The sequence below is a fragment of the Haplochromis burtoni genome, unplaced genomic scaffold (assembly GCF_018398535.1).
Source record: "Haplochromis burtoni strain Fernald_Lab_line unplaced genomic scaffold, NCSU_Asbu1 Contig_193, whole genome shotgun sequence".
Taxonomy (NCBI): domain Eukaryota; kingdom Metazoa; phylum Chordata; class Actinopteri; order Cichliformes; family Cichlidae; genus Haplochromis; species Haplochromis burtoni.
In genome coordinates, this window is record NW_024582554.1 from 16,984 (window position 1) to 40,169 (window position 23,186).

General features: G+C 40.4%; 1 protein-coding gene across 2 annotated transcripts in view; it reads right to left on the bottom strand.

Annotated features, from left to right (window-relative positions):
* Positions 1–5,070: 5,070 nt before the first annotated feature.
* mpped1 (metallophosphoesterase domain containing 1) overlaps positions 5,071–23,186 on the bottom strand; it is a 100,564-nt gene continuing 82,448 nt past the window's right edge. The window contains exons 5-8 of one of the 2 annotated variants that reach the window (XR_006055008.1): positions 18,960–19,075; positions 11,596–11,709; positions 8,195–8,371; positions 5,071–8,123 (exon numbers count right to left, since the gene is read on the bottom strand). Coding sequence is in view for 1 of the 2 variants with exons in the window: in XM_005935311.3 (XP_005935373.1) it covers positions 8,253–8,371; positions 11,596–11,709; positions 18,960–19,075 (349 nt within the window). In the remaining variant the exon portion in view is untranslated. Of the gene's footprint in view, positions 8,372–11,595; positions 11,710–18,959; positions 19,076–23,186 lie in introns of both variants that reach the window. The other variant, XM_005935311.3, reaches the window with a different exon arrangement.

The following is a 23,186-nucleotide window of genomic DNA, read 5'->3' on the forward strand; positions in this document are numbered from 1 at the left end:
AAATCAGAAGTACCTGACTCCGTGGTATAATTCTCAAACACGTAGCCTAAAGCAGATGACTCGTAAGCTGGAGAGGAAATGGCGTGTCACAAATTTAGAGGATCATCATTTAGCCTGGAGAAATAGTTTGCTGCTTTATAAGAAAGCCCTCCCAAAGCCAGAACATCTTACTATTCATCACTGATTGAAGAAAATAAGAACAACCCCAGGTTTCTCTTCAGCCTGTAGCCAGGCTGACAAACAGTCAGAGCTCTGTTTGAGCCAACCATCCCTTTAACGTTAACTCTGAGACCTTAGTTTTCACAGGAGCTACAGTATCCAGAGTCATACGCAGTGAGGAGGTGAAATTATTAACAAGATGATAGAAACTTTCAGTTCAATTCAATATTATTTACACAGTGCCAAAGCACAACAGTTGCCCAAAGGTGCTTTATATTGCAAGGTAGATCCTACAATAATACATACAGAGAAGAACCCAACAATCATATGAACAATTACACCATAGTGAAAGCTGTGTCTGTAACATTCTCCAGAGAATACAAATGTCTCCAGCTCCAGCTTTTGAAGCTTGTCCCATTCAGATGCTGTGTCATTTCAGTGCGGGGGAGTTCTTCTACCTCTTATTTTGATTCCATCACCACCGGGATCAGCTGCTTTCTTTGGAACTGATTGTCCTGACCTTCAGTCACAGGTGTCCAGGAGCTGCTACTTGCCTCAGGTTGGCTCTGTGTCCTGGTGGGGTAGCATAGAGAGACAAAGGTCAGGTCACTGTTTCGACCTCTTGAGCAAATTTATCCCCTTTGTGTGTCTTAAATGCTTAATCAACCTCGACATACTTTTACTCTACATCTAGATTGCTCAGCTCTTTCAGTTGGTCCTTCAATTAAGTTCTGTCAAGCCGATCTCTTATATGGGCCTGAAAATATTATAATAATAGTTTTGTATTCTTTTTCTCTCAGTATGTCCATGTGGAGATCAAGTTGGTTGGTTAACAGTTGGTTCTGTTAACTAATTTGTGTTCTCATCCACACAGATTTTGCCTTTTATTTTAAGTCTATATTCAGGACAAATATTCAAGTCAATAAAGTTTAAGAAAAAAGTAAAGTCTAAATTCATGTCAAAAGGTACACCCTCTTTCAAGTCTAAGGGTTTACATATCAGTACAGCATAAAAATCACCTGGTCCTTAGCACCTTGAAGTACAGATTAACTAAAATCATGAAATATTACACTGTGCTATTATTTACTGAACAAATATTAATGCAGAAACTGCAAAATCTAAATATCCCCATACTACTTCTATGGGAATTACGAGGGAAAGTAACAGCCAGGTGCTCATAATAAAATGCATTAGATAAACTGAACATCAATCAAGTCTGGCCACCTCTAATAAAAGCACACATTTTGGCAGTTTGCTCGTCTGGAGCATTTAGGTGTGTGTGTTAATCTTAATGAACAAGGAGGAAAGATATTAGCAATTATATTAAGGAAGCAGTTGTTGGTGTCATCAGTCTGAGATTGATAGGCACCAACCCTATAACCCTTTCCAATCTGGGAAAGGCTGTGAGGCCATTTTGAAGTCCATTCTACAGTAAGAAAATGTTTCACAAGTGGAAAACTTTCAATACAGTTGCTCATCTTCCCAGGAGCTGATGTTCTGGAAATTCATCTCAAGCCCACATAGCAGACAGGTCTGGCCCGGATCTAGTGTCAAGAGTGTAACTGTGGATGAATGTAGGTAGGAAGCACTCAGTTTAGAGAAAGTGTGTGATTGGGTGAATGTGGCATGTTGTATAGAGCACTTTCAGTAATCCGGGACAGTAGAAAAGCGCTATATAAGAATCAGTCCGTTCACTGTCTGAACAGAGTTTCGTCATGTTGCTTTTGCACTGTTATGTTCCAACACATGTTGTTCTTACATGGCTTTATTAAGGTACACATTAGGCTGACATCTGGGACCAGAGCTGAAACTGTTATGGGCCAGCACAGGGCCAGCAGTGTGTCTGCAACTGGCCTTGTGCTGGCCCATGTGTGGGCCACCTCTGGGCCACCAAAGGGCCGTCATTCTTTGTGGTATGTGGGCCATGTGTAAGCACATTGTGTGGGCCAGATCCGAGCCATGCCAGTTTTGCTATGTGGGAGGTCACCAAGACTCAGAAACAGCGAAAAGAGCAAAAGTCCACAATCCTCGGTTACCATGTTACTGTAAATGTTAAAGCTACAGTACAATTACAAAAAGAGAATGGCTTTTTTTGGAAGGGTTACCAGGAGAAAGCCACTTCTCAGTAAAAGAACATGGCAGCATGGCTTAAGTTTGTATACATTTCACCCACACTGGATTCTTTTAAGTTGTTCTTTTGCTAAAGGTTATCATTGGGGCTGGATCAGTTGACTCTGAATCCTCCCTTAGTTAGGTTGCAATAAGCTTGGGCTGCTGGAGGCTTCACATAATGCACTGAGCATTTCTGCTCCTCTCAGCTTGTGTTTTTACACCACTCTGCATTTAATTATTATTAATCGCTGGCTGTTTTACAGTGTGCCTTTTGTCCTGTCTTCCTCCCTTTCACCCACAACAAATGGCCCCGCCCCTCCCTGAGCCTGGTTCTTGTGGGGGTTTCTTCTGGTAAAAAGGGAGTTTTTCCTTCCCACTGTTGCCAAGTGCTTGCTCATTGTCTGATTGATGGGGCTTCCTCTGTATTACTGTAGGGTCTTTGTCTTACAATATCAAGTGCCTTCAGGCAACTGTTGTCGTGATTTGTCGCAATATAAATAAAACTGAAAATCCAATTTATTGGTTTTAGTTGCAGTTGTTGAGTTGCCATGAACTCCTCTATATACCATTATTGTATACATTATACCAATTATAACATTATTTTAAAAAAGTGTTGACCAAAATTCCAAATGTGCTCATTTTTTTCATTCATTTTACCCTCACTGTTTTGACTGAATAATATTTATCGTGTAAAATCTTCCATAAGACCTTGTGTTCACTAAAACCTTGTTATCCAGCAACATACAAAATCTTGAAAAATCAGGCCGTATCATATCTTAAAGTCAGTTGATCCAGAATGCTGCAGTGACAGTACTAGCAGGGACTGGAAAGACAGACCATTATTCTCCATACTAGCTCTTCACTGGCTTCTGGTAAAATCCAGAATCAAATTTTCAATCCTTGTCCTCATATGCATTAAATAGGCAGGTCCGATTGCATCTTAAGGAGCATGCAATATCATATTATCTTGCAGGTAAGGTGCAACACTCTCTCACTACAGGCTGCAGAAAAGTACAAGCCTTACGCCACCAGGCTCATCTCCTGTGGAAACAGCTCTGAGTTTGGATTCAGGAGACAGACACCCTCTCTACTTTTAGATCAGTCTAAAAACTTCTGTTTTGTTTCTTTTTGGTAAAGCTTTTGGTTAGGGTTAGGGAGCCATCCATTAGTTTTGCTGGTATCGGCTATATCGGCTACAATCATTCTAGCTTTCATGTGATGTGACTCCTCCTCAGCTCCAACTTATCCTGTTCAGTTGAACATAATCTCTGCCATTGCTGGATTCCACTCTGTTATATCTACTGTGTACTTCAAAAAACTGTTTAGTTCTTTCAGAGGATCTATCCTTACTGAACTGCATATTATTAAATTATGTCTTCTTTATCTCCCAGTTTTCCTGCCCCTCCTCCAACTGTGGCAGATGGCTGCCTCTCCTTGTTAAACGGTAGTTCTTTCTTACCACAGTCACCAAGGATTTGGTCATTTCATTCACAGCATATCTTTATCCTGTCTTCCTTCTCTCACACCAACCAGTCGCAGCAGATGGCCCCGCCCCTCCCTGAGCCTGGTTCTGTCGGAGGTTTCTTCCTGTTAAAAGGGAGTTTTTCCTTCCCCTTGCTGCTTGCTCATAGGTGGTTTTCTGTATGTAGTATTGTAGACTCTACCTTACAATATAAGGTATATATACAATAATATATACAATATTCTCTCCAATCTAAAAGCTAATATTGTAGGGTCTTTATATTTCAATATAAAGTGCTTTCATCAACTGTTGTGTTACGCTAACTGCATATAAATAAATGCATCATTTCCTATTATTGTCATGCTGTGCAGCTAATTGAGAAAATGATATCAAAACAGGAGTTTTTTTGCCCCTGTATCCTGGCATGAGTTAATCTAACCCAGACAGCACAGATTTACACTTCCAAATTTGATCTGCCTCTGACACGACAAATAGACCCATTGAGGGAGTTGAACTGAGAAACATAAAAAAAATCTCTAAAGATTAATTATAGTGGACTGATTATTTGAGAGGTGTTCCTTGCATCGACTGTCTGTTTGACACTGATTTGTGTTCCAAAGCCAATCAAATAAAGTACCTTTTTAACTGCGCACATGACGGGAGGTAGCGGGCGCGCCTTTTCATCAGATGGGAAGTGTGAGGTGAGATGGATGACAAGGAGATGGGGAGGACGTCTGTCATTCATTCAAAGGAAATCCCAGTGCAGCAACGCGCAGGGGCACTCACAGAGGACAGAGAAATATAGAGTGCTGAGAATCATTATCTGAGGAAGCTAGGAGAGAATGAGCAGATGGAAATAGGAAAGGGATGATCAGAACTGAGAAAAAGAGCTCAGCATTGTGGCTGGAGAGGCAGAGTGAGAAAAGAGAGGGAGGGTGAGAGAGCCTGAGGAAGAACAGAGCATATGAAAGCTTGTTGTATTAATGGCAAAGTAAAAAGCAGTCCGAGAATAAATTACCCGCTCTCCCTCGGGATTACTAATGTAATTATTTGAAAGAGGGTTCTCGTTAGAGTGTGCAGAGGTGTGGAAGACCTGCGGAACAAAACAGAAGACAGAGATGGAGCAGCAAGGGTTTAGCGACTGGAAATTAACTCGCTGCTCAGAGCTCCATAATTGATAGGAGACAAAGATACCTTTGATTGGAACCAAAGGAAAGAACCGGGACAAGAAAAATTTCCTCGCTGCTCTTTTCTATTTTTTTTTCTTTGTCTACAACAAGAAACGTACAGCAAAGACAAAAGGGAAGAGTACAGGATGGAAATAAGGAAACGTGATCCACTGGTCACAGATAAGACTTTATTCAATCTGTGAAGAAACCAGAATCCTTAGAAAGAAAGGTACTTTACATGTCTCCAGAAGGTGTTGGTTCTTTTTCTCTTATTGTACAGTTTAAAAAAAGTCTCCAGCAATAATGGCAAAAATACAACACTATATGAACACTTTAATTCCAAAATGCTATACATCCATTCATCCAAACACCTAAGCATCCAGTACTGTTTGAATAAGAAAAATCCAGCAAGTAGAAATGTCAACAAGTTATCCTGCTTTCAAGTCTCAGCTGTCAGTCATTCTGCCCATGCTGGCTTTCCTTGTTTCAAAAGGTAAATATCTCATTTTGGAACAAAACTCTTCATATGCAGATTGTCTGAGTAGCAGAAGTCATTAACTTGTTTAAGCATGCCTCAGAAAATAAATCAAGAAACAGTACAGCACTTTTTTCCCTTCTAGGATAAAACAGGAAACATAACACAGCTACTGAAGCAGAAGAGCATCAAAGTGAGAGACATCTAAATGAGGACTGGAGCTGGAGAGTCAGACCAAACAGACAGCTTTGCATGAAGCTTCCAGATGAAAGTTCCTCCCATCTCTTAGTTTTTAATAGTTTGTCTTTGTTCCTTTCTCAGAACGTTTCTTTTCATAGATGCTAATTAAGTTTGCGTTTTAAATGATGAGGCTGCTTCTTATAAAGTCTTGACGACTTTCACACAGGCAAAATGACCTAAACTGCATTTGTACAGAACGTCCTCTGTCTACATTCAAACTGTAATTACGTGCTGCGATTTACAGTATCCCTCGTTTCAGGCTGAAAATCCTCCTCTTGAGATGTTCACAGTCCTGTACTGTCTGGACATTTTGACAAACAACAGTCTCTTGTTCTTCTTATCCAACACAGCCAATTAGTGAAGTAGGAGTAGTTAATTATTTAGCGACAGGTAGAGAGAGACTCAAATATTCCTTCTTGTTCAGCTGTATAGGTTAAAGTGATTCAAAGCAGTGTAAGTACAGTTTTTGTTCAGAGGGTGAGCTCAAAGCAGCACACTAGGAAATTTTCTAGCATTTAGTGGAAAAAAGACATTATTTATGTTGGCCACAAAAACCAGCTGTTTAAACATTTTCTCTATACTGGGATGATGGACTGCCACTTCTCTATTAAATGAAATGTAAATCCAAGTTGGCATCTGCCTTGGGTAAATTATTTTTTACAAGGAAAACAAACCAAAAAAAAAGCAATTTATCATCAACTACACTGGATTTTACTGGTTCTTCTGGTTTTAAATGAACTTTCTTATTAAAAAGTACCCATGTTCTGAACCAAAAAGCTGGGCCCCGGTTAAATGACAACAGGTCCAGCTAGGTCCAGATAAAACAAGTTTTTACAATGTCAAAAAATATGTCAACCAATATATGACATATTTAGTCAAGATGCAAGAGCAAATGATGTTGGAAGAGCAGTACTAACCAAAGATTAAGAATCTATGAAAGTGGTATAATCAGTGTGATAGACAGCATCAAATGGCAAAAGGACGTAGGTTTGTCAATTATTTAAAGTTCCTTATTGCCCTGCTGAGATGAATGGAAATGAAAAATAAAAAATTACAATTAAAACGTGGATTTTAGAGAAGGTGCTAAAACTGTGCCATGTTTGTGTTCTAACATGTAAACGGACCTCCTACTGTTTTCCGCATTATTGCGTTCCTCGGTGAGCGGTTCTGACCCCTTTTCCTGTCTTGCCAATTTGGAAGCATTAAGACGTCAGCTGCTGCAACGAACGCTGATGCGTCGAAAGAAGCGAGAGTAGAGCGTGAGTAAACTGCAGCCCCGGGGAACATTCATACATAATGTCGGAGATCAAAGTGTGACGTGTTCTTGTTATGCTAAGCACATTCAGACTCTTACTGGGATCAGCCACATTCAGAAATAAAGCAGCGAAAGAAAATTACTGTTTTTTGTAACACAAACTGCTTAGAGACATAAAAGAGTTAATACTCACTGAATGGGGCTGAGTAGCTTCACAAAGAAGAAAATACTATAATAAGCGTTACATTACATTACTAAACAAACCAAATAAAATGTAACAACCACAAATTTCTTGACACATTTTTTTTGAAAAGCATAGCAACACTTGGTAATCTTCAAGAAGAAAAATTCAAGTTTTTTTCTTTACATTGACAAAGAACATTTACATTGATCAGTTAGTTACAGCTTTGCTTCTCTTGAAAAGTTGAAGATCCATATCTTCCATAATTAACATAACATGAGGGAGCATCCTACTCCTCCCAGGTCTGGTGACATGACTGTTCAGATTAGCTTATAGCACCTTTACGTTGCATGTTACCTGGTCTCCTTTGCAAGTCCGTGAGCCAGACGTTCCAGCCAAGGGCTAAAAAGCAACCGAGTCATTCATAGCATGAAGCATGGAGAGGAGGGAAAAGGAGGAGGAGCAACATGGGAACTACGTGGAAGCAGGAATGGGACTCTGCCTTTAGTGGTTAAGAGGCTTACTGAGAGTTTCAAATGAGGCAAAAGGGAATCACGTCAGACATCTAGACCTCTTGTGCCCCCATACACTCACTTTGATTTCTCAAGCACAGACATGCTGGTGAAAAGAAAGAAAAAAAGAACACTCCAGCATGCTCCAGGCCTGAGGATGGGATCAAACAAGGAAGATAAGGGCAGTAGTAAAAGTTCTTAGTGGGAGGAAATTTGTAAAAAGATGGAAACTGATGTTCAAAAGTATGAAAAGCTTGGTGAAAACAAATGTCCCGTTAGTGCTGTGTAGCCGTGGTTCAGCTAAAACCGTCCCTTAGACGAGGCATTGGTCTTTTGCATTTCTGAGAGCAGCATCAGATTGTCAGTGCAGTAAAAGAGGATTTGAAGAATCGTCAGTTCGTTTGCATTTTACTGTCCTTCCATTAACCCTTGTCTCTTCTCTTTTAAAGTCCATGCTGAGATGAAGAAATGATGGCATATGACAGAACACAACAGTGTGAGGGAGCGTCCTCCTTCCCTCACTCGGTCAGCTTCACGATCAGATTCTCCGGACGTGTGCTGCACATGATAAACACACATCTGTGTAATATTTACAGGATTTGGTCCTTTCTGCCTGCTGCCTCACCTACCTCTCTTCATTTCTTTCTCCTTACTGATGGTAGGGGTTTGCAGATGAGATTCCTGTAGTCACGTAGTCCTGGGATTGGGCAGGTCAAAGACAATGGGCGGGTTCATGGGAAGGAAGTTCACGGTGCAGGCTGAGGCATTGATGAAAGTCGTTGTGCCATCTGTCATCATGCCATAACCTGAGGAGTTTTAAAAATGTCAGTGTCAATTTGATTTCTATAGGGCATTGGAAAGGTTGACCAAAATGCTTTACAAGTTAGTTAACAAAAAAAAGAAAATAAATATAAATAAAATAAGACATTCAAAACAAATAGAGGTTACAGTTTATTTCAGAGTCTAAGACCCTGATCCCCTCTTTGGATCGGGCCCTTAGACTCTGGAAGCTGTAGTAAGAGGATCTGCCTATATGATCTCAGTACTACTTTTGGGTTATATAACTCCCTGAAAAGCCTTCAGCTGATCCAAAATGCTGCAGCAAGAGTCCTGACAGGGACTAGAAAGAGAGAGCAGATTTCTCCTGTTTTGGCTTCCTGTTAAATCCAGAATTCAAAATCCTGCTCCTCACATACAAGGTCTTAAATAATCAGGCCCCATCTTATCTTAATGACCTTGTAGTACCATATCACCCTATTAGAGCACTTCGCTCTCGCTCTGCAGGCCTACTTGTTGTTCCTAGAGTATTTAAAAGTAGAATGGGAGGCAGAGCCTTCAGTTTTCAGGCCCCTCTTCTGTGGAACCAGCTTCCAGTTTGGATTCAGGAGACAGACACTATCTCTACTTTCAAGATTAGGCTTCAGCTGGTTTAAATTTGCTAAAACTGGAGTGATGTGGTTATATCTTCTAATACCTGTTGCCAAGCAAGCAATGGAGAGTGTTAAAGACTAAGCTAGAGAGAACAGCAATAGTCCAAACTACTAATGAAAAAGTTGGCAGATGTTTACAACTGTAGACACTAAAAACTAAGATTTCTAACAGTATGGGAGTAATGATAAGCAAGGGGACCAAGGGTTCCACCAAGGGTGTCAGTTAACTTATCCAAAGAGTAGTTACAGCTTCCAAATCCAATAGTTTCTGTCTTGCTTTCATTTAGGGTTAGACAATTGTGTTAACCAGTCTTTCATGTAGACAGTTAAACCAAGGGAGCAGGGGGACAGAGACAGTTTCATACGGATGTAAGTTTGGATGTCATCAGCATAACAGTGAATATTATATTAACAGGGATCAAAATGGACCTCTGTGTGCACCACACAACTCAGAACCTTCAAATCCTTCAGCTGTCCTGATTATTCATATGTAACTTTGGTTTTAGTTATTCATTTGGTTATTAATCAGACCTCCACGTTTAGGCTTTATGACACTAAACTTGTCTACATTTTTCATTCAACCGTGGGGAAAAAGGACAAACAGAAGAATTTCAATCAGTGACTCAACAGTTACTGGTATAAATATATGCTCCTTTCACTTTTTGTAAAACAGAAAAAAGGGACGATGCTAACTATTTTATAAAAAAACAACGATGCAGACATTTGGGGTGGAGCAGTTTGACTCCCCAAATGGAAGAGACTTGGAAGCGTTGTAAATATGCTCCAGGGAAACAAAAGTCTGAGAGTGTACCACAGGAAGAATCGTAACTGCGGCGGTTCAAGGGACAAATAAGAGATACTGCAGATCTGAACTGAAGAAACAGCTGCAAAACTGGAAGCTAGAAAGGCTCATGTGTTCTGAAATCCTGAGATTCTAGTTTGTGAAAATATATGCAGAGTGTGACACTAACACCACTACACGTCTGCTTCAAAAGTGCATGCCTTCCAAATGGCAGACATTAAAGTGTTACAGTTTTTCAAGCATAAGTTAACTGCCATCTCTTAAAAAGCACTACATTTTAACGTTGTGCCGTGAACGTGTCATTTTCACCATCTCTTGGAACATTGCTTTGCATTTCTGTGCTGCTCCTTTCACATTTGGAATACATGAATACAAAACACGCTGAGGATCATTTCTGCCTCTCTGTGAGGCCTCACATTAATGAAGAGCACTGCTTTCAACCCATTTCTCCTCTTATAAAATCTGATCTAGTTTCTAATCTGGTTCTCTCTGATGTGGGACTCGTGCTCCAGGGGTTCAGTGCTGACCTGATAACCCTAAATAAAAAGCCACCCTCAACGCTGGGAGTGGGCCTCTTTGGCCCTGCTGGCCTGTATGAAATGCTGATAGAATGTGGCCGCTCAGACATTCTATGTTTTTTAAAACAAAAGTGTTTTGTGTTAGTTTAATCATTTAATTAGCATTTTAAGGTTGATGGATTTTCACAGATTTGCACTACCTTTATATGTTAACATGTGATTAGTTGAAATAAAACCCTATGGAACCACTGATACAACAGTTGCACGGCAACATTAGATGCTTAATAAAAAAAAGCCTTGTACTAATTAGCGTACTTCTTTTTCCCTAAACAGAAATTCCTCACATTATATGTGAGTTTGCATGTGTCAGAATTCTGATTTGAGTCACCTCATTTCAGTTTTCTCGATTTAGCACCAAATCACATCAACAGGCACCTCGAAGCACTTTATATCGCAGCTACACACCTAAACAGCAGTTTTCTTTCTGCTGTGGTTCAGGCTGAATCAACCTTTGTCCAACTTGTAAATGTAATTCATAAATTTACCTTTAAAATTCTGTTTTCAAGTCTAATAATTCAAAGTAAAATTATCAGTGGAAATATATTTAAACATATTTGTGCATAAAATTAAATTCTAAATTGTTGATGTTTGGTTTTCTCTCTATTTTACAATGATAGCAGAGTAATGTTGCAGCCACACAGGTTACGTGATGCAACAAAAAAGTTGTTTAAGCTGTTTCTTAAAGGCTGCTTACTAAAAAGCCTTTTTTTTTTTTATTAGTTAGCTACCGGGAGCCTACTGAGGGGCAGAGCTAAGTGCTTGTAAGCTGTTTGGTCTGTAATTTGTGAACAGCCTGCGCTGGTCTAAAGAATATAACATTCAGATTCCTCTCAGATCTGATTTTTCATTCAAAGTGATTCATTTTCCATCCATTCGCTTCCGCTTATCCTTTTCAGGGTCGCGGGGGGCGCTGGAGCCTATCCCAGCTGTCATAGGGCGAGAGGCGGGGTCCACCCTGGACAGGTCGCCAGTCTGTCGCAGGGCCAACACACAGGGACAGACAACCATTCACTCGCACATTCACTCACAGATTCACACCTATGGGCAATTTGGATTAATCAATTAACCTATCCCCACAAACTTGTGGGTGATTCATTTTATATTTTATATTACCTTTAAATTATTGAATACACATAATTTAAATATCAACGTCCATTTAATTGTAGGGTTCATTACTGCATTAAACATAAAGTATTCGACAGCAGTGTAATTAGTCGTACCTTCATGAATGTGTCCGAAAACATGTAATTTAGGCTGAACTCTCCTCTGGACTGTGTTGAGCAGCTCCATGCACCCAACACGCTGCATCTTCTTGGGAACCCAGTCCAGGAAACCTGCACACAGAGACGTGAATCAGATACGCTGCCATGCTCACAAAGCTTATGAAGGTTTGTGGAAAAAAATCTGCAAAGTAATGCAGTTTTTTTTTTTTATTTGGTCAGTTAGTTTCATAAGAAAATGATGCCCATTTCCATCCACTACCTTTATGCAAGAGCTGGGGTGTCAGCTGTTCTACAGTGGGGTGTATTTAAACCCCTCCAACAGAAGAGGAGACACTGAGGTGATAGAAGTTGAAAAATGAGAAAGATTAATCTTTCTGGTTGACCAGCTGAGCCAGGAGTCACGTAACTTTTACTTTTCTACCAACAACATCTCTGAACATTTAAAAATCACACCAATTGGTTTTTGTTCTGGAGGTTAATCCAACATGATGACGGTACTGTGTGAGCACTGAACAACATGGGAATGCCTTCACAGCGGGGCTGATTCTGACAGCTTTTTTCATTCAGTGCAGTTGTAGACATGCAATAAAAATCTTTGTTTTATTGCAGTTTTTTATTTGTATAATTAACTAATTGCAATCAAAAAGAAAAAAATGGAAGGAAATCACTATACTACGGAGCCCCCCAGGGGACATGGGAGAAAAAAAATTGGGGAGGAAAAAAAAAATTAAGACGGACTTTTGCGAGATCTCGCAATACTTATTGCGAGCGCTCGCAAAAGTATTGCGAGATCTCGCAAAACTCCAACAATGGCGGCAGCTACTTAGTTGTAATATTACTCTTTCTGGGTCACAAAATACACTTTTAAGATATTTTGAGGCGTGAATGTAGTTGTGTAAACGTCAGATACCTGCTTGGTTTACAAGACATCACATATTTGCAAAAGAGCTCCGAGGTTTTTGGAGATCTGACACCCACAAGCTCGAAGCTAACGGGAGGTCGAGACCTACTACAGCCGGGAGGAACACCGCTTTCCCGGCACATCGTGCCTCGACCTCCCGGTCGGCTTCGAGCTGGCGGCCTCCGAAGAATGCGGCTAAAACTTTTGCGAGATCTCGCAATACTTTTTGCGAGATCTCGCAATACTTTTGCGAGCGCTCGCAATACTTACGAGATCTCGCAAAAGTCAGTCTTATTTTTTTTTTCCTCCCTAATTTTTTTTTTTTTCCTCCCTAATTTTTTTTTTTTTCCTCCCATGTCCCCTGGGGGGCTCCGTACTATACACATATGTGTGCAGTCAAACTACCAGAAAGATACTGGAAATTGTATTTTCTGGTTTAATTATGTAGTTCAATACTCCCTAACATCGGAAACTCGTTCAGTACTTGTATCCTTACCCTCCCACAGCAATGATCCTTGCTGGATCATTTCACTAATTCATTTAATGTGAGCTTGGTGATGCTGAGTTACATTTTTTGAAAATATAAAACAGTTATCTTTATTTCAAGACATAAATGTTATGAATGCCATAGTATGAAATTTGATGCATACATACTTGAGAAAGAAGCTCTTCTTTTCAAGCTGCTTGTCTAATGGCAAACAACATTACACAGCACTGAAAAAAGACTCTTAAAAAGCAGCCACAGAAAATAAAGATCAATCAAAGCCGCACACAGATGCATACTTCACAGTATGTGTGACAAGGATAAAGCACGGAGTGTATATGATTTAGTGTCTCCTCCGCGACGACGGATGCTGCTGATGCTGAGTCAATAAAAGCATCAAGTCAGAGCAATAAAATGACTGAGGACTGCGCGCCTCCATCTTCCCTGCTGTCTGTCGCTCTGCTCAGACAAGAGGACGAACAAAACAAAAAAGGCAACAACGATGAAGGCTAAAGGCTACAGCATCCTCAGTGCAGGAAAATAAAAGTTCTATTAAATATAACTAATGGTTATTGTGATCAGTGAATTCAGATTTTAAGTGTAAAATCATATAAAATGCTACCAAATTTCAATTTCTTATCTGCCTTAATGTAAATATGTTTTATTCAGTATGACATGAAAGAGTCTACTAACTCATCAGGGAACAAGGTTCAACGTGAGCAACTTCTCATTAGTTCTTTGAAAACATCTTCAAGCTAAAGGGTCATGCAGTATAGCAGATATATAGTACAGTTGTTCTGCTGTGTGTGTGTGTGTGTGTGTGTGTGTGTGTGTTCACAGCTCCGTCACTTCCCACTGTGTGTAGCAGAAATCTATAGACATACATGGAGCAATCGTGCAGTGACAACAACGTCATAGAAATCTGTATAAATAGTATAAAGTATAAATTAAGTTTCCCAACAAGTGTAGGAGGAAACAGAAAGCAGTTCTAGCTTGAACAGGTTGTACCCAGCAGTTCCCCGTATCTGCAGAGACTGCAGTCTCTCTCTGTTCAGGACTTCTTGATTTTACATACGAACATGTTTCTCTCCTGCTTACCAACACGCTCACTGTTGCAGTGCGTCTCCCTGCATGCAGCAGAGAGAGCGGCGAGGCTGAGGATGAATCAGGGAGACATTTGTATAGTAATATATTAAATGAAACAAAGGTACACAGTTTTAATGAAGCCACTTAAAGCCACACAGGGACTATTTTCATGGAAAAAAACAGCAAAAAACAAAAACGAAACAAACAGACAAAAAACAACATTTCCACAGACACAACTTTTTGGGGGATTTTATCCGTGCCTGCAGTGAGACTTGAATTATCAAGTTGAAACAGCACACACAGCTTTCAGGGTGTAGTCGGGGTGCTAGCTCAGGAGGTAGACCGGGTCATCTACTGATGGGAAGGTTAGCGGTGTCTTTGGGGAGGATATTAACCCTGAGCTGCTCTCCGATGCATCCATCGGAGTGTGAATGTGTGTGAATGTGGCATGTTGTATAAAGAGCTTTGAGTGCTCTGGGAGAGCAGAAAAGCGCTATAAAAGAATCAGTGCATATGTTCCAAACATACGACAGTAATCTTTAAGTATGTGTTATTGTGGGGTCGACCTTACAATATAAAGCACCTTGAGGCGACTGTTGCTGTGATTTGGTGCTGAATAAATAAAATTGAATTGATATTTTTAAGAATCTAAGTCGTTGAGGGTAACACTTTTTTTGGGTAAAAGCTTCAGGCAAACAAATTTAAATGTCCTGGTTTTTCTTATTGATTAAGCTCCAGCTGGAAATGATGTTTTGGGGCTTCAGGCCACTCAATGCTATAAGTTTAATTGTATAATGGGAGGACTTTTCCCACAATGAAAGCCCCGATACTACATCAGAGGTGCTGCTGATCTGTTTGCTTTTAAAACAAAGAGAAAGAAAGACAGCCTTTATACATTTTTATATTCCCCAGCAACCTGCTCACAGCAGAATTAATGGACCCGCTTGTGCTCAGCAGAGGAATAACGACATCTGTGTACTAAGCTGGCAGTGAATCAGTCATGGTTGTAAAGTGATACAGACCAACTTCTTTACCCTCTAAATCTCTCCACCTGTAAAACACACACACACACACACACACACACACACACACACACACACACACACACACACACGTTTAGGATGGGTTTAGGCATAAAATGCCTTAAAAGTGTAAGTATATTTTTACAAGCCTTGGGAGATGGTGGAAGTAAAGTGAGAAGTTACGAGGGCTTTTTGTGTCTCGGGGTATTTCACTCTAATGTGCTCCTTGTTTCGAAGCAGCTGCTGCTTTGGGCATTGAGCCTGTTTTCCTCTTTTTGTCTCACTTTCTCCCTTGTTCTCTCTGCTGTTAACTTCTTCCTCACAGCCAGATGAAGGGGCCATATTTTTCCTCTCTTGCCGCCGATCTGCAGCTTTATCGCGCCTCATAAAAGACGTTCGCTTTTGCCGCAGTGCGAAATTATGTCTTGCTCCCGCTCCTTTTTGCTTCACCTTCTCATCTGTTGTGTTTTACTTCGTCTTATTAAAAACAATTTGAAAATACTGTAGCGTCCGCGTTTGTGTTCCTTTCCCTTTTTCCATACTACTTTTTTTTTATGTCATTCCCTCCAAGTCTTGCTCCGAGTATGTGTGTGTGTGTGTGTGTGTCATGCATTAGTAGCCTGCTGTAGCTGCTCCATATGCCTGTGGCTTATGAGCAGATAGCTGGAGACACTTGGCTAAGCTGAATGGAAAATAAATGGCCGTGTTCGCAGCCGAGACGCAGACAAGGAAATCAATCACACACACTCATCTGAACACCACAGCTGCAGCAGGAGATGAGGTGTGAAAGTGTGTGTGCAGGAGAGAAAGGAGTGTGTGTTTAGCCATATTTGTGATGCTTGCACAGGATGTCAGTCAGCTTGTGAGCTAGCATCTGTGTTTATTCAGACTGCTGCAACACTGGTGTGTAAGAGGATGAAAACAAGTGTGTATGAGCTGAAAAGTGATTACTAAGAAGGCTAATGATCTCCTGTACAGGTAAAGTGTGCTCTCAGGCAGCGCAAGCTGAGCTGACTGATCTGTGTGAGTCATCGCTGTGATTACTTTCACCTTTTATGCATCCACTCAATCCAACAATGATTCATCGGGGGCCCTTTCCACCACTCTTTCATTTGAAAGGTAAATGAACCATTGACAGAGCATGCTCAAGCTGTGCGTGTGTGCACGTCTACAAAAGCTGTGGATAAATGTCTGCATATACAGACTGTATGGTTTTCTGTAGTGTTTCTACAAGGACTACCGCGGTAAAATTTCATGCGTTGAGCATGTGACACGCTTTCTCGCTGCTCACAGAAAAGCTCAAAGCTGCTCGTTTATGAAAAAAAGAAAAAAGCACAGTTAGCTTTCTTAATCTTAATACCTGACTTGTTCCACATTTCAGCTTCAAATACACTGTATGAGTTTGATTTGTGAGAGGCACACAGGCCTTCCTGTAATGTCATAGTCACATTATGGAAAACAGTGGCTGCAGACTGCAGCACGCCCAAAATAACTGTGACTGTGTGCAATGATGTCTGCTTCAACTGCTCTGTGAACACTTACAGGCAGCTGAGGTCTGACACAAGAGCACTGAGACTGAGTCCATTTCAGTTTCTCAATGCAAAAACCCCCAAACAACAAAGGGCACTGCTGTGTTTTTATTCTGATGGAGCTGAACGAGAGGCTCATAAATAGACTCGTCAGTAAATGCAGCCTGATTTGTCAAAATGTCATCAGAAGCTGAAGTTTTGCTTGCTGCTTTTTGATACATACAGCTTCATAGCATCCACGTGTGTGTCGCCAACTTTTTTTTTCAGAAATATCAGCTTCAGGACACAGAGTTGGGCTCGGACAGTAACTCATACTTGTAGTGTAGTTCAGAAGCCCTGAACTTTGTTCATTATTTTCTATTATTGGTTTATTTTTCTTCTTTTTTTTGCTTAAATTTAAATTTTAGTTACTGTGCCAATATTCTGTGTATAGATTTATTGTGACCTCTAATATCTTTTGAAATTACTGAGTAATAGCTAATATAGTAAATACTTTTTAATCAATAATGATAGAAGGTTTGTAAGTGTGAGTGATCTGAGCTGACCAGAATAATCGGAGAAAGCGGGCAGAAACCTGCCGCTCCACATCTACAAATCTATAACCAGTGCAGCACAAACACATGCGCAAAATAGATCTGTGGAGGCTGAAAGTATGTAGCTTAGTCAGTCAGTTTACCTAGCCTTCTTTCAGTCTGACACGATCGTATCAACATCAAGTAAAAAGCACAGATAGATAGATGCTTATGGCTCCGCCCCTGTAAACAAAACATGTTGCTCCATGAAACGGCCCCTCCCATACGGAAAAGATATATATAAATCTTATAAAGTTTGTATCTGTCTTGTGTGAAACTTGTATGAAAAGCATACAAGAGTGAAAACAGATATAAGATCCCTTGAAAAATTATATAATGAAACTTGTATGTTTTGGATACTTACTAAAACAATATATGAAAGTAACGAGAAAGTGGCCTCTTTCACGAGTAAATCATAGAAGCCTTCAATGATTCACTATATGAAGCAAGCCAAATCTAATGCAAGTTTTTTCTATTTCTTTTCCATATGGGCTGGCTTACAAAGGGCGTGGCCTCTGAACTGACATGATGACATAGTCTAGTCTTGTTCTCCACGATTTCAGTCATCAGTTGTGTTTTCCGCCTAAATTTCAAATTTTTGTATGTTTTTCTGGTTCCATGCTATCTCTCTCAGCCTCCTCCTCGTGTTTTCTTGGCCTGCCTAATTTATGAAATTTCACACAGCAAAGCTCAGTTTTTCTCCTTCCAACAAGGCGAGATTATGCCGTGTTTGGTTCCTCCTCTCTTTTGAACTGAAAGTTAACAATAAATGGAAAAATAAATAAAAGATTAGGTGAGTTTTTGCGCCGGTCTCTCCACGCACAGATGTGACGCATTCTGTTCCAAACACATGTGGTGTATTTATCGAACCATCTGTGTGTGCTTTGTCTCAGTGTTCTGAGTGCACCTCTCTCCTCGTTGCATATGTATTTAAGGGAGGGCTGCTCAAATGAAGTAGACAGGTTAACTTCGGCTAATTAAAATATGTTTTCTGCTGGATTTACTCTAGTGTCCATGTCTATTTACACAAGCCAGATCGACTGCAATGAGGAATTAAACATGTACTGTATTAAATGGAACCTTTAATTTACACAAGCAACAAAAGAAAAAAGTAACAGTTAAGCTACAAGATAACTGAATGTAAACAAGTGTGGATTTGAAGCTTTGACTTGTAGTCACTGAAGATGAATTTGATCTGTACGGCAGACATAAAACAGACATAAACACTCACACCTTGTCTTTATGTCTTGAATATAAACTTCCTATAGACATTCACGTAGCTCACTCTTACTGCCCGTGCTGCACTGCTGCAACATGAACAAGTATCCTAACAGGTTGACTGACGAGACAAAAAGTACAACAAACCCAAAACAAGGTGGTGATGATGGTGGTCTGGGGCTGCATCGACGACTTGCTGTAATTGGTGGAACTCTGAATTGTGCTTGCATAACTTCTACCAGGGAAATTCAGACGGAGAATGCCAGGCCATCAGTCCTTAAACTGATGCTCAAGGGCACTTGGGCTATGCAGCAGCTTTTCACAGTCATCATTTAATAACTTCATATTGTACCTGTGTTATCCTTATAGATGTAAAATATCTATAAGATGTAAAAATGTATTTGATGATCTGAAACATGTAAATTTGACAAAAAAAATCATTCCACTACCAAATAATTGCAACTAAAAATGTATGTCAGTAACAGTGTTTCAAATTGAATATCTATGCACATGTGTGTGTGTGTGTGTCAGTTGTAATATGTGTCTCACCCAGTGGAGGGCAGTGTGTGACCAGAATGTCTGTGTTGTCTGGGATCTGGTTCCACTTATCCAGCAGAGCTTGACCTCGCGGCAGGTTGAAGCCCCAGCCGTAGTACCAGGGTTGCCTGCATACACACACAAGAGAAAACAGAGACATCATGCTTTGTCTTACAGCATCCAACAGGTGTCGCAAACCTTCTAGTTCTCCAGTTTTACATTAACAACACTGAACACTGGAGTTGAGCATTGCACTAAACACAGGACCTTTCTTTTTATTACCGGGTGTAAATCAGAACTCGGTCAGTCTAAATTCTACATGATAAAATCGATGAGTTCGATCCCTGGCTGCTCCAGTCTACATGCCAAATATCCTTGGGGAAGATATCCATCGGAGTATGAGTGTGTGTGAATGGTAGCATAGCAAAAAGTGCATGCTTGACTGAGGTTGTGTAAAGTGCTTTGAGTGCTCAAAAGGACTAGAAAAGCGCTAAGAACAAGTCCATTTACCATTACCCTGACCTCAATAATCTGCTGGCTGATCGTTTGTTGTAGAATTCATTCTCACAGTTTAATTTAAAGGACCCAGAAAATAAAGCGGAGCTGCTGTCCAGTACATAAGCACCTCACAGCACTGCATTTCCTTTGTTTCACCTGTCTGTATGACCGCTGTATTTTATTTATGTGTATTTTGTATCTGCCACTCCTCGGTGCATGCAAATCACACATGAAGAACTAATCATGGTGAAACACCCTGAGTTATTTGAGCAGAGCTCATTTCTATCATTTAATATCTGCTTTATAGTCAGAGATGAACACTAATAAAGAGGAAAACACATCAAAGCAAGATTTTAAAAAATGCAAAAGAAAACACATTTTTAGTAACATGACCAAACTGTTTCTGCATCGTGGATAAAGAGCATGTTGAACAACTAAGTGCTACAAAATGAGAGGGAGTTATATTGCAAAACAACATATCCAGTAAACTTGTGAAATCTGTTCAGATGTCTATTCACATTAATGTACAGAATTCACCTGCTTGCTGCTACTACTGCACATTCACCCAGTGTGTGTGTATATATATATGTATATATATATATATATATATAGAGTGTTTTTCCTCTACACCCCCCCCCAATTTTTTTGCACATGTCGAGGAGCGTGTCAGGCTACATTTCACTGTGTGTTATACTTGTATAACTATGCATGTGAACCTTGTGTTGAAGCTTCTTCATGATGACGGTCTACGTGGAGTTTTTCTGATCTATGTAACTTTTGGCACTGGTGGCACATTTGTGGCCCGACCTCTGGAAGCTGTCTGCAACTTTAAGAATATCTCACGAAAATGTATGGAGATCATCAAAGTTGACACGCGATGCTGACCCATTATTCCTTAACAATGTTTAATGATGCTCTGATACGTGTAACCTTGTAATTGCGATGCCCGACCATGCTTGCTTTCAGTCGCTAAACATGCAGTTTGACCTTCGGGACATGAAAGCAGTAATAGGATGTAGAGCAAAGGGATAAATCAAATGGTTTTGAGGGAGATGGGTGAGTAGAAAGATATATTAAACATCTCCTTGCGCACAATCAAGCCTGGAATGCACCAGGATGAGAAGACAAGGGAAAAAAGAAGAGGAAAGCCTTGATGGCTGGGGCTCGTGTCCCTTTACTTTGATAGCGGACGCCTTGGCCGTGAGTGATGCAGAAGAAATTAACATGTCACTTACAATCTGTACTCCGATCCATCTTCCTCGACAACACGCTGCACGCTTGTGTACATGTGTGCAACCGCAGGCGACAACGTCCTCGGCTGCTGCCATGCAACCAACTTTTTATAAATTGCTGAGTGCAGTCACTCAAAACACCAACTTTATCGCTGCGGCCACTGCCGACACGTCTGTGCTCAGTGAAACGTCAGATGAGGATTTTTCGGAATAATTTCCGGTGTGCCGATGTGTGTGTGGGCGGGTGTCTTACATGGTTAGGAACTTCAAAGACAGAAAGACAGGACTGAAGATAGGAAGAAATATCTGTCACAATGAATGTTTTCCACCTTTCCCTCTAATTAATAAAGCTAAAAATGGCAGCTTGGAGGTCAACAATGCGGGGACGGCTGGTCAAGCAGATGCGACAGTGCATCATGGAAAATCACCTCCTGTTTCAGCTTGAGTGCGTGCGATTAAAATTCCATTACTTCTTGAAGATCAGAGACTAAACATTTCTGACGAATGATCCAACACTGCCCATGAACACAAGCTCAATAATTTACATGGTGAATATTAAAACACTTGGACTGGCCTTAGCATATTAATGGAGCCTGTGGAATTTAATATTCATGTTGATCTTAACATAGATGTCTCAATTAAAACAGATGAGCTCAGCTATACGATTGATGCTGCAGATTCTCTCTGTGAGGGATAAAGAGCGAGTAAAGGAGAAGACGAAAGAAACCCTTGTGTTAATGACCAGCACGTGCTGATTCAGCTTAACAGCGATAGATAAGCAAAGAGAAAAATTCATGAAGACACTGATAACAAGTGGTGAGATGCTTGGATTGACACATAAACGCTCAAACCAACCATTTTGCTTGTTTTATTGAAATAAAGTACATTTTATGGTGTTTGCAGACTGTAGAGAGTCTGTAGTGAGAGTAGGAAGCTGATGAGAGCCACGAGAGGTGGAGGTATGAACTGGAGTGTCAGTGGAAGCCAGACAGAGTAAATGTGTGTGGATGAGAAGCAAACAGATGGAACGAGTTTCAGGACCCGTGTCAACCATCCACCTGCTCCTTTGATTCAAAGGCAAAGAATGAGACGGCGTTATTGCTCAGAAGGTTGTGTTTTATTTCATTGTTACACCTGGATCTGTTGTTTCTGTCTCTGTGATGGAGTGAAAGCTTAAGTTTAGATGCATCATTCGTTTTTCTTCCATTTTGCCACCATAGTTAAGGAGAAACACTGTTTGAGCATCACATTTCAATGCACTGGGCACAGATTTTAGTGCAGGGTATCATGTGAGACCATAGCCAAGTGTGCCCTACTAGTGTTGTTGCACTAGGGCACCAACGCTGTGCCTCACTGCTGAATGCAGCATCTTCCAAAAGGTGCACATTTTTACTTTAAAAGTCTACATTCTCCATTTCTCATTTGCAGGACACTCGTCAAAATTTCACTGGTGCTAAGTGGGCAGTTGGTCAGTGTTTGCAGAAAAAATGCTTCATCCAAATAAATAAGGGCAACTCTAGAATTCTGTTAGCATGGAGACTTTTGTTGCAGCACAGTATAGTGCACTAAGCAACAGTGAAATGCATGGGGGTTAAATGGTGTTGTTAGCATTTTAGCAATTGATGTTTCTGCCTGAAACCCAGCAGGTCTTTAGACTTTCGTGACTGCCCTGATGAAGATGAAGGCAAAGTCTCCTCTGGATGAAAGCCATGTGATTATGCCATCAACTGTTGTAACTTGGTGTGGAATTTAGTCAGTTTTCTACTTATTTTTTTTTAACTGTAAGGAAAAGAATTAATGCTGAAACTGACATTATGCTTTGCAATATGGTTAGAAGAATATATCATTTCTAGTTTTCTGCATCTTCGGGCTCGTATGACGTTTTAAAGAAAGCAGAAGGAACTGATGATTGATCACTGAGCACCTGTCAGAACTTTTTGAAACATAGTTTGGTGGAATAAAAACTTATAACAAGATTTTCAAAAGGCTGCAAAATTTCCAAAGGAAGAAAAAATCATTATCTCAAATTCGTCATAAAGTCCCTAAAACACTGATGGTCTAGTCTATCATTTTGTCAACGAAGGATTATAGTATCTTTGCTAAAGCACTGGAGCTTGTTTTAATTTGGTACCATCAATCATTCTGTATGGGAAGGTGTCACTCTCTTTCAAACAGTTATATCTCATTTTACCAGCAAACCTCCTCATAGTGTCCACGGTGCCAGGAAAACGTGTCCGTGCCGATTGTAGGCGTCACAGTTACTAAAAAGAGATTATCTCCCGCGAGGAACTGACCGTATCTTCTTTCTAGGAGAGAACCACTCCTGTGTTTGCTGAGCAAACCCGGGAATAACTAAATGTAATTCCACTGATCATATCCCTGCTCTAAAGTGATGTTTTTTATCAGGTAAGAGATTACAATGATACAGGTGATTTGTGTTAAGTTACAGGAGTAGAATCAGGCGTGCGGGCGTAGGGGGAGCGTATTAAAGATTCTGTTGACGTGCTGG